We start from the raw sequence: 16,694 nt of genomic DNA, 5'->3' as shown, positions 1-16,694 counted from the left end.
CTGCACACAGACACACCGTAGTAATACACACACTAGAGCTGCACACAGACACACCGTGGTAACACATCATAGCCACACACGCATGTACATTCTGATCATGCAGCCTCTCAATAACTAGTCCCTTTTGAGACGCCGCCCCAGTCAGGCACTCCCACTGCAGGTACCTGGAGAAAGAGGGGGGCGCTCCAGCAGAGGGGGGCTCTGGAAAGAGCAGGGTGCAGCAGTCCTGCAGGGAGTCCAAAGCAAAGTGCATCTCACACAGCGGCAGCCTGTTCAGCTGGAACTGCAGCTCCACCTAGTGGGGGGAAATGGGCAGTGACCTAAGGGTTTTTGTCTTCTGTCAGAATGAATCACGCATAGAAAATAAAAATTCAGACAGCATAACCAAACTGAGAATGACTAATCCAATACTTAATTACATTAGACTTAAAAAATGCTAACTAAAAAAATGCTGAGAAACAAGAATTTCTAAAAGGACAAACACAAGGTAACATTGCTGCAACAAAGAGTTTTGCAAGGCTGTCTTTCTACCAGTCCTAATACCCTATAGTATTCTCTGTCTTTAAGCATCTAAAACACCTTTAACTATCTAGCATGCCTTTAGGTGTGTGATATATATTGTACCAGAGCCAGTAGTGAAACAGCACTTGAGAAAGAGAGCACAGGTGCACACAGGGGGCTGGTGAGTGATGTACCAGAGGCAGTAGTGAGAGAGCACTGGAGAAACAGGGCAGAGGCGCACAGGGAGCTGGTGTGTGATGTACCAGAGGCAGTAGTGAGAGAGCACTGGAAAAACAGGGCAGAGGCGCACAGGGAGCTGGTGTGTGATGTACCAGAGGCAGTAGTGAGAGAGCACTGGAGAAACAGGGCAGAGGCGCACAGGGAGCTGGTGTGTGATGTACCAGAGGCAGTAGTGAGAGAGCACTGGAGAAACAGGGCAGAGGCGCACAGGGAGCTGGTGTGTGATGTACCAGAGGCAGTAGTGAGAGAGCACTGGAGAAACAGGGCAGAGGCGCACAGGGAGCTGGTGTGTGATGTACCAGAGGCAGTAGTGAGAGAGTGCTGGAGGAACAGGGCAGAGGCGCACACAGGGGGCTGGTGAGTGATGTACCAGAGGCAGTAGTGAGAGAGCGCTTGAGAAAGAGAGGAGAGGTGCACACTGGGAGCTGGTGAGTGATGTACCAGAGGCAGTAGTGAGAGAGCGCTGGAGAAACAGGGCAGAGGCGCACACAGGGGGCTGGTGTGTGATGTACCAGAGGCAGTAGTGAGAGAGCGCTGGAGAAACAGGGCAGAGGCGCACACAGGGGGCTGACCTGCAGGTCTTGGTCTGGCTGCAGTCTCAGGTCGCGGCAGCAGTCCTCTGAGAGCCTGAGCAGCATGCACTCCGGACGGCGCTCCTCCACCTGGGCCTCGTACACCCGCTCCCTGCCCCCCGCCCCCGCCCCCGCCTGCTGGCCCAGCGCGGGCAGGACGAGGACGCTGTCCACCGTGTCCCAAACCAGCCGCCCTCCCGCCGTGTCCCGCCGCACCCCGGTGCCGCTCAGACCCATCTGGGCGAAGAGCTGGCCGGGCAGCAGGGGCCCCGCGCCGTCCTGGAGCCCGGGCACCGTGGGAGCGGTCACCAGGCGCAGGGACGTCTGCAGGCTCAACCTGCGGGCAGTCAGGGTGAGAGCGGGGAAACAACGGCTTCACAGGAATGAATAAAGAATAAAACACGCTCAACTCAACCCCGTGCTGTTAGTCATCGGGTGCTGAATCCCAAAAAGTGTACAACAGAGAGAAACACAGACATTACGTTCTAGAAAACATAAAACTGCTGATTTATTACAGGAATGCATGAAGTACGATGAGCGCAGACATTTCAGCAACTGCCCTCTTCAGTGTGCTAAACTGTTTCACTTTCATCTAAAGTAGCCAATAGCAGAGCTCAGAATACTGAAGGTAGCGGAAGTGTCATGTGGAGCAGGTCAGAGCCAGGAGCAGGGTTTAAACAGAGAACAGAGTGGCGGAGTGCTGCAGGAGCAGGTGACCTGGGCCACGTTAGGGACGGGCGCGAGACCTGCTGAGCTCCATGTACTGCGCGTTCTCCTCGATGTAGAGCAGGTCGTGGAGGCGGGAGCGGTAGTTGTGGGGGGTGAGGCTCCGGTCCAGGACCGAGCGGGTGAAGAGCTGGTCGGCGGCGGCGGGGATCTGGTAGGCCTGCAGCAGGGACTGGTCCAGCGGGGCCTCGTCTCGGGGCAGGAAGCCCACCACCGTCACCTGCTTGCAGCCGGAGTCCCAGCGCACCGACGACACCGCGCCCCGCGGCTGCGGCTCCAGCGCCAGGTCTGAGAGGAGAGACATCCAGCACCACAGAGCCCGACTGCTGCCGCCATTACACCGGCCTTCTACACTGCCACAGCTCACCGCAGACTACTCTCAAATAAAATTACAAACAACTTCCTGGATGTAAGTTTTATAGATGATTCCATGTAGTTCACATTTTATTACAAGGTATAAATCTGAAAACACTTACAAAAATTGAATGTTTTTTTTTCTTGATTTTACAAACATGAGATTTGAGAAAGATGAGATTTTGTTCTTCATCAGAAATACAAATTGGCAAATAAAGATATCAGTTACTGTGATATTAAGTGTGAACTTTGTTTCCTTTATTAATAATACTTTAATTTCCTGTATCAGTAGTACTCAGAGGTGCAATGCGATGGGCCTAAAGTGTGAGATGAAAGAAGAAGGCTACCTGTGGGCGGGGCCAACTCGGCCGAGACCGTCTGGAGCAGCACGGGCTCCGAGCCGAAGTCAAACACCACGGTCTGCTGGAAGCTGCCGAAGGCGTGCGCGGTGAGGAGCAGGGTCACCTGGTACACGCGCTCCGCCGCTAGGCCCCGCCCACCGCCGTCGCAGCTCCACTCCTGCTGCGGCTGGCTCGGAGGGCGGGGCTGCGGGCCGCCGTCGGAGCCGCCGACGGCCACGCCCGCGATGCGGAACAGGGCGCGGTGCAGCTCGCTGAGCAGGGCCACGCGACGCAGCGGTCGAGGGGGCTGCGCAGAGGGAAAGACAGACGGACAGACAGGCAGACAGCATCGGCTCAACACACTTCGCTTTTCACACTTCACCTGAACGAACGTGCGGGGTTCAGGTCTATGGCCGGAAACATACCCTATGTAAGCACGCGATCGCAGACACTTCGAGCTACGCAAAGTCAGGCTCATGCGTTGTTGCGTTCTGAAACGTGTCACCTGAAATTCTTAATGCAACGCAAGCGCAAGCTGCAGTTTCAAGCATTACAGCGAGGGGCGCTATAGCAGGTAACAACAGGATTTCTGCTTGTTTTCAGCTTGCTTTCACAACTGTACTGCATCGCCCCCTTGAGGACTCGGGTTTATTATCTCCACATGGACATAAGAACGCATGATGAGTATGCACAACCGGGACATGCGTTTGCTGTGCGTCGGCCTGGCGTTATCGTTTGCGTTCGCGTACTTGCGTGGGGTAAGTTTTTCCGGCCTAACAGAAGCGTGCGGTGCTCACGTTGCAGTCCAGCCGCAGGGTCCAGCTGACAGAGCAGTGCTTCTGGCAAATAGCCTGGTGGAGGTCCGGCACGCAGTCCACAGTCACCCCCAGCATGCTGGAGCTCACCTGCGCACAGCAAACCGTGTCACGCCCCACAGAAACACGGTCTACAGCAGAAAGATCAAGGGCCGCTAACATTCCTAAGATGGATGGTTGCCACCGAGCAGAGGGGAGGGACCTGACCACAGTGTGCGGGAGCGGATTCCTCATCCACTTCTCCACCAGGCTCTCGCCGTAGCTGTCCGCGGGATCGCGGGCGCGGCGAGCTCGCTGGCCCTGCAGCCGACCGAACAGCAGCCTCTGCCGCCACTCCAGCAGCTCGCCGTGGGAGTGGGCCGAGACGCACAGCTCGCCCAGCGGGCACTCGCCGCCGTGAAGGAACCTGGGACACGGAGTCAAACGGCTCAACAGCCGAAACGCAGCCATTTCACAGCGCCTCTAGAACTACAGCCGCCTTCGAGAAAACTACAGTGACTAAGCATATTTCCATTTCCTGTTAAAAAAATGCTAATGTTTAATACATCAAAGAAAGGTGTGTGCGCTAATCTAAAAATACATATTTTCTTTTTTTTTTTAAATGAAAAACAATTCTATGCCATTTAGAATGCAGTTGTACATACTTAGCTCCAATACTGTTGTCCTGTGTCTGCTATTAGTTGACAGAAGCTCAGCATCACTACTGGAATGTGCACCTGAGACATAAGGTATACTCATCGATTCCCAGTACACCTCGGGGAGGGGCTCTGTGCTTCCAGCGTCGCTCCACCAGAATCCCTGAGAGGAGAAAGGTGTGCAAAGCGAGTAACAAGGGAGGCCTGGCCAGGGCTGGAGTGCCAGTTCTGAAGGGGCGACAAGCTCTGCCAAACTCACGCGGTTGCAACACATTTTCAAACGGTACACAAGGCAACAAGTGAACAGCCCCACTGTGTCAGTCATCCTTCAGCCACAAGAGAAGCACCGCTCCCACTACACTACAGCCAGAAAGCAGCCAGGAGTGGGGAAGGGTGGGGAGGGAAAAACAAGCCACAAACCTTCCCTGCCATCCTCTTCCGAAACTCTAGCAGCACTACTGGACACCTGGAGGAGATTTCTAAATAAGTAACTGGCTCCAGAGCTGCTAGGTCATGCTCAGGCTGATCAATAGAGCACAGAGAAAAGGCATCAGGATGGCACGGTTATAAAAGAAGCACGTTTCTATGCCGGGCCCAGGACAGCGCCGCCAATGACAGCTGGCTGAATGTAAACTGGGCCTTCAGCGCTCCTTAAAAATATGTCCCAAGATCATTATTAAAGGACTCCTCCCAGAATAAATAAATATGCATTTCAATCTGTGATTATGTTTATCGACATACTGATTGCTCCATTTATTCAAGGTGGAAGTCATGGTTGTGAAATCGCACCTCAACAAAAACAAACACACAGATATAAATAGTACAAGACAAAATATGCATCAGGTATTTCATCATACAATAATGTTTGCTATCTAACAGACTGACTGACTAAATGAAGGAATTACTTAATATTTAATTAGTTTTTCCATATTCCATAACCATGACTGCAAACTCAAATTTATAAATGATCCCAGTTTATAAGAAACCCTAGGGTACTTGAAACTTCCATAAGCATCAAATATATACATTAGAAAATCTTAACCACAAAATTTACATTAAGCTAATTTACAGGGAAAGAAAATGAAAAGGACTTAAGACTTAAGAAACCTCTCTGAATTACTTATAGTCATCTTTATCGAAGCACTTGCAAAACACTTGACATGCAACATTACTACTTGAGATCTGACAGTATTTTGCCTTAGAAATGACAAGGTTGCATGCTTACCTGTGATTCTGTCAAAAGTAGCATCAATTGCCTGAAATACTTCATGTTACCTTCATTCTCCTGTGACAAATGAAAAAGTCTTGAGTAAGTAAACTAATTCCAGCACATTCTATTGCAAGTGGTGAGTCACTTGGAGCCTAAGAAGTATTATTAAATTTACTTACAGACAAATTGCATCATCACAGAAAGAGGGCACATTTACTGTATGTATCCAGAGACACTGAAATCAAAACCTGAATGTTCACAATTTCATCCATCTCATTGATTTACATAATTACCTTCCATTCTTCACTGTCACAGTTGAACAAAGCCTGGCAAATCTCTGTTAGCCTGCCATCCAGTAACATACTGACCAGCAGATCTTTCAGAGTCCCGTCTCCCAGCAACTCCTGCAGGCACATTACTGTACAAAGGGGAAGAACAGAGATACAGTTCTTATACAATCCCATGCAGTGTGAAAATTGTATACAAGTTCATCCCGCAATAAACAGTCTATACAGGATATACTCTTTAGATTTTGTTATTCAGATGCATGAATAGGTTGTTAGTGCATATAACATTGAAACTAAGGGTTGCAATAACCAGTCTGCAAGGAAGAAACGTGCATTTCTCCCGAAATATGTGAACTTCATATAAAGAGCTTTGCATGAAAAGCAATAAATTCCAGTACCACATTCACCCAAGCAATACTGATTTGAAACGCAATCTCTCCGTACCATTTTTGCTGTCCTCTTCAGCTGCTGTGAATTTTTTCTACAACGGAAAAAAATATTTTAAAAAAATGCTGTGTCACTAAATGAAATTTCAAAAATGTAAAAAATACCAATCAAACTATAACAATCTTGAATATATGAGATGAGTGAGTAAGGGTTGGTAAAACGGGCAGCGTATTACCAACTGAACATGGGCAGAGACTCGGCACAGCAGTGCCAGCACATGGACACAGTGGTCTTCAGGCAAGGTGGTGGTTCCGGTGGAGGAGGTGGTGGGACTAGGTGGCACGGCCAGTACCTCATCACAGCAACAAAGAGCCAGGTGGTACTCTTGCCTGCTGAGGTGCTCGCACACTTGGGCACATACGACATCAGGCTCGCTCTCACCCATACCTCGCCGCTGTTGCATTAGAGGGAGATATGGCAAACAGTGCAAATCATGCCAAAAAGTATCTCCATCCTTACCTGAATAATATTTCATCAGTCCTGCCTCTCAGAACTTCATTTGACAATTCATTAAATGTTTAATGACATTCATGATCGTTGAATAAACATGGCAAAGAAGCCTGTCATGTCAACAAATCATACTGAATCAGAAAGTACCACCAGTTTTGCTTAGTAGTTATTTTTTGGAATTCTTTGCATCACAACCAAATAAGCAACATTTCTCCCGGATGGCATTGTATTAGCTGCCAAAGATAGTGCGACAGGGTGAATGAGGGAGGATGTGCTTAAGTTTGGTCCAAGTTTCCAGTGTCTGAGTGATGCTCATATGCACGCGCACATCTTGGAGGAGGAGACAGCGTTGCGCGTGCCAACCATCGGAAAAATACTGCGTTTGCAAGTGGATCATTCGCAGGCATCTGATATCAGTTCACGTATTTCCTCTTTTTACTCAGCATAACGGTACTAATAATTTTATATGCATCCGGCGGCAAATACAGTTCAGTTATTTACGTGAATGAACACCACCACAACGTGATACACACATATATCTACAGCATGCACATAGAGACACCGAAAGGAGCAGAACCCACCTCAGCTCAGGGCAACGCCATCTTGGAATTCAGGACAGTTCGTGTTAACGCAAATCTTTCATTTGGCGTGACGTCACTCTCAAACGACGCACCTGAAAAGATGAGTGGGTGGGAGGGGGGTAGACAGGTGAAACATCGATGGGCAGAATAGATGAATGGTGAATTAAACAGTTGAAATTCTGTGAACATTTCCCCCATCTTTTTTATATGAAATATAGCTTCTTTTTTTTACAAATAGTTTGTTGTGTTAAATATGTGGAATGGGTTTTATGACCTTATTTCAGTTGCAACATGTAGATTGTGTTTAGTATCATAAAACTCTGTTCATAAAAAAGCACATGCAACTTGTTTGACCACTTACCTATAATCCCTTACAGTCTGCTATCATCTGAGCTCTTTAGTTTTTTTATATCTTGCTGTTATCCTGTATTATATTCATGCTGCAAGTCATCTTTATAGAGCCTAAATACTTTTAGAATGCATATGCACAGTTAATTTATACAGCAGAATATTTACACAAGTTTAGCATCTTGTTCATTATCTTGAGATCCAAACATTTTGTTATATGCAGTGTTCACCAAGGATAGTGTGTAAATTGAAATATTATCATTCAAAACACAGGGTTGACAAAAGATCAGATTTGTCAGATTGGGGCCAAATATTAATTTTACTGGTGGAGTTGGGGATTTGGAAAGAATGTAATTTATTACAAGTACGCTTGCAAGCTCTTCTTGCAAATCAAGCTCAATTACAGGACAGGGGAGTGTTGTAGCAAATGGAAACATAGATATGAAAGATTTGGTTCAGTATCACTTTCATTCACAAAATTTAGATTAAAATCTGGTAGAAACTACAAGTGTGGCATGAGTCCATGTCAAATGCGTGAAAATGAAATGCATGATAAACAAGCTTATTATGTCAGAATAAAACAAGAAATTTCATCAAAGCAAACAAAAGATGACACATTTTTATCTCAATGAATGGAATCGTCAAAAAAAAGTTTAAAAAGTGCCAGCAAGATGATAAAAATAAAAAAGAACAACCCAGCAATAATTCAGTTTCAGTATATAAATTTTGTATAAAACACACATTGCAAAATGGAAATAAACAAAATAGATAATTGAATGCAGCATGATAAAAATTTGAAAGGCCTCATATAAAACAATTTTTCAGATGTGATTTAAAAAAAAATTATTTTGTGGGTTGTGTTCATCATGAGTGTGTTTCTTGCATGTATAGCCCTTCAGATCTGCAGCTGATGTCGTGCTTTCTAACATGATCAGCTGGGAATTAACCATGGAGTAGCCTATACTCATAGAGATCCTTCATGGATATCAGAGAAACTTCTGAATTACAAAAGACACACTGACTCTGGTCTTGGTGTTGCAGCACTTTGTAGTCCTGCTGCTCCACTCGCTAATGAGGACTGAAACTCTGAACTTTGAAGTAACAGAGGGGCAAGGCCGGGTGGCATGAGGCATAGGGGCACTGCAGAGACGGTCCATGGTTCTACATGTGCGTGACACTTCCATGTCAGCGCGTTATTGCACCGCTAATAAGGTTCCGTCGGGACCCCCATGTCCCCCACGCTGCCCATGCTCTTGCAGCACAAGTTGGGTGCTATGGAGAGAATGCAGGTGGAAGTACAGCATGCACAGGTTGCTACAACTTTACAGCCATAGACATGTGCAAAGAAATCTGTCTGGACCCAAAAAACCCTCACAGATCTGTTCGAGAGGTTTTCCACCATTAGGTTTTCATAGTCATTTCTACAATTCGTTAATATTTCACAACTGTAAAGGAATTCGCTTTTTTTAAATGTGAATGTTAGCCTGTTTCAGGAGCTGCATTTTTATTATTGTACTGTGTTTATGGATGTTGACACAACCTACATTACTGGCATGTATTTTTGCTGGGATTTTGCCCATATTCACATATTCCAGTGGCACTTTGTGCTCTTCAAATACAGTATCATGACAGCTGAGAAATCAGGAAAACGTGTCTCATGCCCATAATGCTGCTGAACAGCCACAATAGGTCGTATCCATGGTCTGGATCTTGCATATAGAGGCACCCACATTTCAGACAATTTCAAGGTTTCTAAATCTCAACATTGACCTGGATTTCGGCGTGCGCACAATTTACAATCAAATCTCTGCCCACGACCGTTCTATGCATGTCCCAGATTCAAATAAATCTTCACAGTCACAAATTGATTATTGTGTTTCTTCTTTATCTTTTTATTCTAGGCTACTTCATCTTCTTCTGTTACATAAATAGCCTATAGGAAATCCTCGGCACGAAGTTGGCTTTAGTGAAAGTTTAGCTGCAACTTGGCATTGATATAAATAATTTGGTCGACTGACATTTTTTGCATTATGGGATTTGTAAATTAAAGAATCATATCATATGCTTTGTGAGTGAGAATAATCTGTTTTTTTACGTTGTCAGTCAAATGCGATTGTGTTGGGCTCGTGACGTCCGTCTGCCTGGCGCCAAACGAGCCATAACGAATGGACGCTAGCAGGCCTACAGTAAATTGTAGATGGAGCCAAAGTAGTGTAGACGCATGACTACACTATTGCAAAAACAATACGAGTTTTCAAAGACAGAGGAACGGACTTGTTTTGGTGCAAGCATTGCAGGAGGGATACCACAGCCAAACAGCACTTTCCAAGGTAAAGTTGGAATATGAGCTTTCTATGAACAATAGGAGATATAATTAGATGTGACTGAAATAAATTATACGAAAAAAGTAAAACTAGGCAAGAAATGTCTTATTACATTTTGGTACCCTATGCCAATCTTGTGCTAACAATTGAAGATTCGGTGCACTTCTCCATGGCCATGGTGTAGGCCTAATATTTACTTCTAACTAGGCTAGATCAACCAAATAGCCTACCCTCGGTGCCGTGTAATTTGTTGTCTACCGAAATCGGTTGTCGACACACTTTCCGTTTTCTGCATGCCTACATGTTATGGATGCAATATGTAAACCTATTCAGGATTAGTATTTCGATTCATTTGCATCAGTCATTAAATTAAGTTTCATGTACACTCTCTAGCCTGGGATTATTGTTTGGCATAACAGGCCAGTATCATTGCTCTTGCAGCCTATATATCAAATGTAGGCACTTGCAAGCCATGGGTAAGCGTGACTGCTCAATGAATGTAATGCAAGTGCAGTCAAAAGGCATGCGTAGGATGGAGAAGGAAAGGCATTTTGCTAATGATATTTTGAACTGTGAAAAACTTAAAAATAATTTATACTTTATTGTGTTTAAGGATTGCATATTGCACTATATGCGTTATCCGTTGCAGGTGTTAAACAACAGATTATAGGCTAGGCTATATCATGTGGCGCACGCAGACTGTATGGGTTTAATAATTGGAAGCATGGCGTGAGAAATGTGACGGATATTTCACGAAAATGGTTGCCAATTCCAGGTTTAGCCAACTGCAAATCGGTCATGCTCTCACACCTAATTAGGTTCACGTGATCTCACTAACTGAAGCCGACTTCAATCAAGCTAAATAGGCGTGCATGTCCAACCTTAAAAGATACGGAACACACGATCACACCGATTGGCGAAAGGGGAGTTAAAGGGAATGTTAGAATCATGTTCTGATTTATGTTGCAGGACAAGCAACAAGGGCCGATCCGTTTCAGGATTCTGTGCCGATTTCTGCTCTTAATTAATCAATTAGCTCAATCATGGTTTGATCTGACATTTGCATAGGCACCAGCTATAGTAGCACACTGCAAGTGTGGCCTATCCTAAAGTTCACTGTGTTCAAATACTGCAGCGAACCAGCGTAGTTTAGCTGCCAGAAAACTAAAACTTAGGTAACTGGTTGGAACAAAAACCAGCACGCAGATCAGCCCTCCAAGCCGGGAGTTCCGCATGCCTGATGCAGTGTCTCTCTCTGAAACTACCACGAGAGGAATATTGCAGACGATTGCGATTATTCCCTGCAGATGGCAGTGTACTTGCACGCAAGACACGCACTCGTTTTGTGATCGTGTATTGTTTAATTAAGCATGTCTGTCTGTCTTTAATTGTGAAGTCATCGATAGAATTTATGTTTTTAAAAATGTAAATGTTATAATAACTTAATTCACATTTATTTTGTAGCTAAATAGAATATTGACATTGCGGTTGAGGTTCAGATTAAGCCTACCAATTTTAGGAAAATTGGAAATACGTACATGTTGGTCCGTTCTGCTGTATTAATAAAATTGTTATAAATATGTTCCTCTTAATCTCCCCATATCATTTATCATTTCATTTCAATCCTACCCTTGGATAACTTCCTTTAACCAACGTGGGTTCCATTGCTAATCTGAATGAAGCAGGTTTACCGTTTATTCCTTGATAAGCCACATAAATAATGTATTTAAAATGTTTTTAAGTAAGTATGATGTTAACGCATACTTGTTACAGTAAAATAGGACACAGAGGTGCGTGAGATATGTTACTTGGTCTTCCACTTGTATAATGCCCTATCAAATTGTATTAATCGTGCTTGATTTAATTTCCATTTATGACAAATTGCATTCTGTCATAAAAAATGGTTGTATTCCTTTCTAAGGATTAGACCGCTATCTACCTTCTTACCCTCCCGTTCCGTGTGTCATAAACAGTAATCACTCTAAGTGTGATGTTTTTCATTTCTGATGGTTCCACGCTCTGCAGAGAGCCTGTCTGCACCAATGCTAGGACTTGTAGCCGATGTGCAGAGGTGGCTGTTTGCAGCCAAGTTTTAATTTTAAGATATGTTCTTGGTTTCATCCACATGTACTAATACAAGCTCCCTGTAACTTTGGGGACATTAAGGGGTGTTGCAGATATAACACAAATGTGGTTCAAGGCAAAACACTTTTTTTCATGTCCCATTGTGTTGACTCAGTATCAGATATGACTGATGGTGCAGGTGGAACTTCAACTCACTTTTATGTTGTTTTTTCTTGTTGGTTTCGATGCACGGCTGGTGCATTGCATCTGCATGGCCTCCCAGCTGAGTTCCTGTCAAGAAAGATTCCCTTGGAAAGCTGCTGAATTGTAGGAACAGCTGGTCAGCAGCCTGAGAACTACTGGAGATCTTATCTCTTTCCTGCTGGGTACATAGTAAGACTCCGACATTCGGAATTACAGGAATTCATTTTAATAGAATATGTCATTGTGTCTTATTTAGATGTGTAATAAGCTAGATGATATAATGCAGGTCACATCTTATGAACATCATATAACATAATTAATTTGTTTCAGCAAAAAAGCTATCATTTGTCATAATTTTCCCCTTCCAGAAATGCATCTTTCAGCAAAATACTGATCCAAAGCATACCTCAAAATCAGCCAAGAAACATTTGGCTGAAAAGTACTCCAAAATTACTGTTTTGTAATGGCCACCTCAGTCTCAAAATTTAAACTGGATAAAAAGTTTGTATTTAGATTTTAGAGTATTAATTGTTTTTATAGAATTAAGGCTTTGAAGGTTCCTAAAAGATTCTGTTTGTAGGAATGGTCAAAGATATCCCCCACAAATCTCATAAATCATTATAGCAGACAACAGAGTTGTATCATCCTTGCAGAGGGTGCGTAAGCACTGAAAAAGGGATTTCAATAATTTTGACACCTCTATTTTTGGATAATAAATTGAACATATGTAGTTTTCCCATATGTATGATCATAAAACATAGCTTGTTATTTATGTTTATTTTATACAGTCTTTTTTTCCCCCAAGGGTCCAGATAATTTTGGAGGTGACCGTATATCCAGAATATGTCGGTTGTACTTAGTGCTGATGAAAATGCACAGGAAGTCACCCCAATTAAACAAAGTTGACAGAGAAGCAGTCTCACACATTCAGGCTTGTACAGAAGTTGATATTATGCTAGTGTTGTTCACAAAACCTCCAAAGTTAATGAAACAACCATTTATCACCTTTTCCCAAATTATGGGTTTGAATCACTGATTCATGCATCATGTTCTTTTCATTGTGTAAAAAGGCTTAAAAACAACAGCGTAAACCAAGATAATTTATTTTTAAAAACACCAGCGGTACAAATGATCATTGTGGCTCACCTCCCCCTCTGCCCCTACTGACAGTCCTTAAATAGCTTGAGCCAGTCAATTGCACCTGGTTTCAATCGCCTCAAATTAACAAATTACATTCAATTAAACAATTAAATAAAATCAATTAAACAATAAATACAATCAATTAAATAATTAACAGGCTAGTGAAGGGCCGCTCCTTCACACATTGCCTTACATTATTAACTGTTTTCTCTGATAATAATATTGTATCAGATTTACAGATCAGAATGCTTTTATTAAAGGGAATCAAGAACAGATTGCGGTATATAGAGTTGATCACATGGATGGGAAGAGCATTTTTATGCCTAGCGTACACTTACTGTAATTATTGATTGGATTTTATAGAACCAAAATGGTTTTATTGGTTTTTATGCCAATAAATTAGCTGTTAAACATTGCACAATCACTGGCAATAACTACATTAAACCAGACTCCCAGTTAATGTTTTAATTTAGCAAATGTGTCATATAAAATATAGTTGACATGGCTAATATCATCCTTCAGTGTTGAGTGTACCACCTACAAAGGAGCGTGCTTATCACAAAACAACCAAATTGAGAATAATAGTGCTGTTTCTAATCGTCAAATTAATTAAATTCCAGCAGTCCTGTGTTATTGTTTGGTTGTCATCATTTTCTGTGCCATTGTGCGAGTAGTTCCCAGTCTCGTTAATTTATGCCGCTGCTGTTTAATTACACAATTGCACATGTTTAGACGTTTCCATTACCAATGTCGGGCTCCACACATTACTCACTCATGGCTTTGTAACCCCTTATTGTTCCTTTCAGCAGTCTGTGAAGAGACCCTCGCACTGAGGGGCTCACTCTCCAGTATTAATCACTTGATGATATAGTTGCTGCAGTTGCTACTTTCTGCCATTGATATGAAGGTGCTGAAGTATTTAAGTGGTATTTAACAGTGCACTGACTGTTTGGCGTGAATGGATTTTTATTGCCATGGGCTCTCTGCTGTGTGCAGAGCCCTCCCAGGCATATGCCTTCGAATGCTATTTGTCTTTGATGAGCTGCAGCCTCATCAAAATAATACTTTTAACCTGCTGTTTGCTTTAGAGATTTTCGTTTTGCTTTGGGTTTAAACTAGGACGAAAGTTCCTGCCTTATTTCTGCAAATTTGAGTAGCAGTTGTAGCGTGATAAAGGGTGTTTACTCCACTTCAACATGAACAGACAGCCCAGCCAAATTAATTTGGTGCAACTCGAATGTTTTGGAAGCTTACTGTGATTTTATGTCAGCATCAGAATATTGCAGCAATAATTTTTTTTAACATGTAAGCATTGTACGGTTGTAGGCATTGTAAGCATAAATATGGTTATTTTATACTACTGCACCAACACAAATTGATAATATTTCAGAAAAAAAAGAATATAAAAAATGAAAATGTGTACAAATGGCAGATAAGTGATTACACAAAAATATTTTTGAATGAATCAAATCTTCAAAAAAAAGAAGAAAGAAAAAGCGTTGTGTTCTGCTTATTGAAACAAAAAGCTCAAATAAAGCCGAGTCTGTGAAGGTTGTGCCCAGTTTTGATGGGAGGGGTGGATGGTAGCGGCGATTGGGGCTGGTACAGATCTGAAGTTTCGGACTCTTTGCCGTTTCAGTTGGAGACTTGTCCTAACAGAGAGGGGGCTGTCTTTACCCCAGTCTGAACGCCGACATTTTAATTCACCTCCAATCTCCCCCTGCCGCCATGTCTGGTTCCTCTCTCCCTGTGTGTGCTGAGTGTGCTGGTCTGCTAAAGGCTGCCGCCACTCGTTCCACTCTGGCATTCCTCTCTGCTACATGCCAGGTAAGGAGAAATCCGCACCCTTCCACTCTTACTGAAAAACACGGCGAAAAATCGCCCCGCTTACGCCTCTTTTAGTTTCGGGGGTAATTGTTGTTCAGTTTACACAAGTTAGGGCTATAGCCGAGCGGGAGAGGGGGGGGGAAATAGAGGAGGGAGAGAAAAAAAGGCGAACATGCCCGCATGCCAATGGGTACAGATGCTGTGCAGCTTGTGCTAGTCCTTGAAGGCTGTCCAAGTGTTGGCTCGTGATGGTGAAGGGGTGGCAGGCTTCCAACACTTTTGCCGTCGCTCCTTTTTTGTTTTTGTTTGGGTGTTTTGTTCGCCGCTCTCTTTGGTTACCATGCCATGTCTCGTTGGGTCAGGGGTACCCCTTGACAGCCCGGGAGCAACAGGCAAACAGGGAAAGCCGAGCTTCCCTCGCCTTAGCGCCTTTCCCATACTGTCTGTCCTCCACCTTCACCTGTCTGAAGACAAAGGTTTGGGTGGGGTGATTTTTCTCCTCGTTGATTTTCGCCCTCCAGATTTTTTGACTGCTGTTGCTTATGGTTACAGTTGTTGTTGTTTTTTCCACAGCAAACTTGTAATGAAAGGTGCATGTCGCCTCGCGAAGTTGCAGCGTCTGAATGACGTCAGACTTGTCTGGGCAACAGTGAACACTTCTGCAGCATGCAGGTTGCACATAATTTATTGCAGAATCTGTGATCTGTCTCTGCTTCCTTGTGTAGTTGAAAGGTTCCTTCTTTCTGAACCGTGGTCCCAAAAAACAAAATAATATCTGAGAAGGAAAAAAGACAAAACTGTCAGTTCGTTCATTCCAGTTTTTCCCTCCTTTTTTGTTCTCTTTCGTCCTTCCGAACGGAAATGAGACGACGATCAATGCCCGCGCGGTAGAAACGCAAATCAGAGGCGATTAGTGAGTGTCGGATGCCTTTTTGTTTTGCAAATAGCTACGACAGCGTTGAATTAAAGAGAATCCTGTGCCAGTAATGTGTGTGAGTTCCAGTGCTGCGGCATTGCGTCTGGCCCAGGCGGCTGTCTGAGGAGGCTGCTGGGGCTGGGATGCGGCACAAAGGGAGAGCCAGTGGGAATGGACACCGCCGTAAGGAAATCTTGGCGTCGTTTCTGCCCTTAACTGGTGTTATTTATTTGTTCGTCAGTGTGTTACTCCCTTTTTTGCCTTACCCTTTTGTCACCCTTCGTTTGCAGCCTGCTGGAGAATCTTTGTTTTGTCTTCCTCCCAGTCTGAGCTTCGTCTCCTTTTGTGAGAACGTTGCTTGGTACTGCCGCAGAGGCACTGTGCCAAGTCCCTCTAATTAAGATTAAGCATATGCAGATTTGCCTTGTTTTCAGCTAATGACAGCTGCAAACAATTGTTTGTCATGCTTGCTGATTGTTGATTGGTGAAGGGATAGCCATTGGATAGTTCCGCTTTCTCAGGCTTGTACGTGCGTAAATGCGTTTGTTGTGTATATGTCATCTTGTTTTTCTCCTGAAATGTGGGTTATTCAGACAGACATGGCTGGTCTGAATGTGTTTAAATGTGATCATTTCATAGTACTGTAGGTTCTGTGGAAGTAGAAAGAGCCAGCATGCAGTCATTGGTGTCTGTGTGTTTTTCACGGGTTGTT

At 44.0% G+C, this 16,694-nt stretch overlaps 2 protein-coding genes across 12 annotated transcripts in view; one reads left to right on the top strand and one right to left on the bottom strand.

Moving 5' to 3' along the window:
• LOC118217201 (probable helicase with zinc finger domain) overlaps positions 1-7,219 on the bottom strand; it is a 33,383-nt gene extending 26,164 nt beyond the window's left edge. For all 5 annotated transcript variants that reach the window (XM_035399035.1, XM_035399040.1, XM_035399047.1 and 2 more), the window contains exons 1-13: positions 7,160-7,219; positions 6,304-6,522; positions 6,126-6,162; positions 5,688-5,812; positions 5,410-5,469; positions 4,605-4,650; positions 4,266-4,347; positions 3,757-3,955; positions 3,532-3,639; positions 2,741-3,041; positions 2,060-2,327; positions 1,314-1,650; positions 165-295 (exon numbers count right to left, since the gene is read on the bottom strand). In XM_035399035.1, coding sequence (XP_035254926.1) covers positions 165-295; positions 1,314-1,650; positions 2,060-2,327; positions 2,741-3,041; positions 3,532-3,639; positions 3,757-3,955; positions 4,266-4,347; positions 4,605-4,650; positions 5,410-5,469; positions 5,688-5,812; positions 6,126-6,162; positions 6,304-6,513 — 1,904 coding nt within the window. In that variant the 5' untranslated portion in view covers positions 6,514-6,522; positions 7,160-7,219. The remainder of the gene's footprint in view (positions 1-164; positions 296-1,313; positions 1,651-2,059; positions 2,328-2,740; positions 3,042-3,531; positions 3,640-3,756; positions 3,956-4,265; positions 4,348-4,604; positions 4,651-5,409; positions 5,470-5,687; positions 5,813-6,125; positions 6,163-6,303; positions 6,523-7,159) is intronic.
• A 2,458-nt stretch (positions 7,220-9,677) lies between these two features.
• The window catches only part of LOC118220891 (trinucleotide repeat-containing gene 6A protein-like), a 100,377-nt gene continuing 93,360 nt past the window's right edge, over positions 9,678-16,694 (top strand). For 2 of the 7 annotated variants that reach the window (XM_035405322.1, XM_035405309.1), the window contains exons 1-2: positions 9,678-9,837; positions 12,179-12,281. The gene's annotated coding sequence lies outside the window, so the exon portion shown is untranslated. Of the gene's footprint in view, positions 9,838-12,178; positions 12,282-16,058; positions 16,166-16,694 lie in introns of those variants that run through there. The other 5 variants (XM_035405323.1, XM_035405314.1, XM_035405313.1 and 2 more) reach the window with 4 other exon arrangements.

The sequence above is a fragment of the Anguilla anguilla genome, chromosome 2 (assembly GCF_013347855.1).
Source record: "Anguilla anguilla isolate fAngAng1 chromosome 2, fAngAng1.pri, whole genome shotgun sequence".
NCBI classification, from domain to species: Eukaryota; Metazoa; Chordata; class Actinopteri; order Anguilliformes; family Anguillidae; genus Anguilla; species Anguilla anguilla.
Note: the sequence above shows the minus strand (reverse complement) of the source record. Positions and strands in the feature narration are given on the sequence as shown.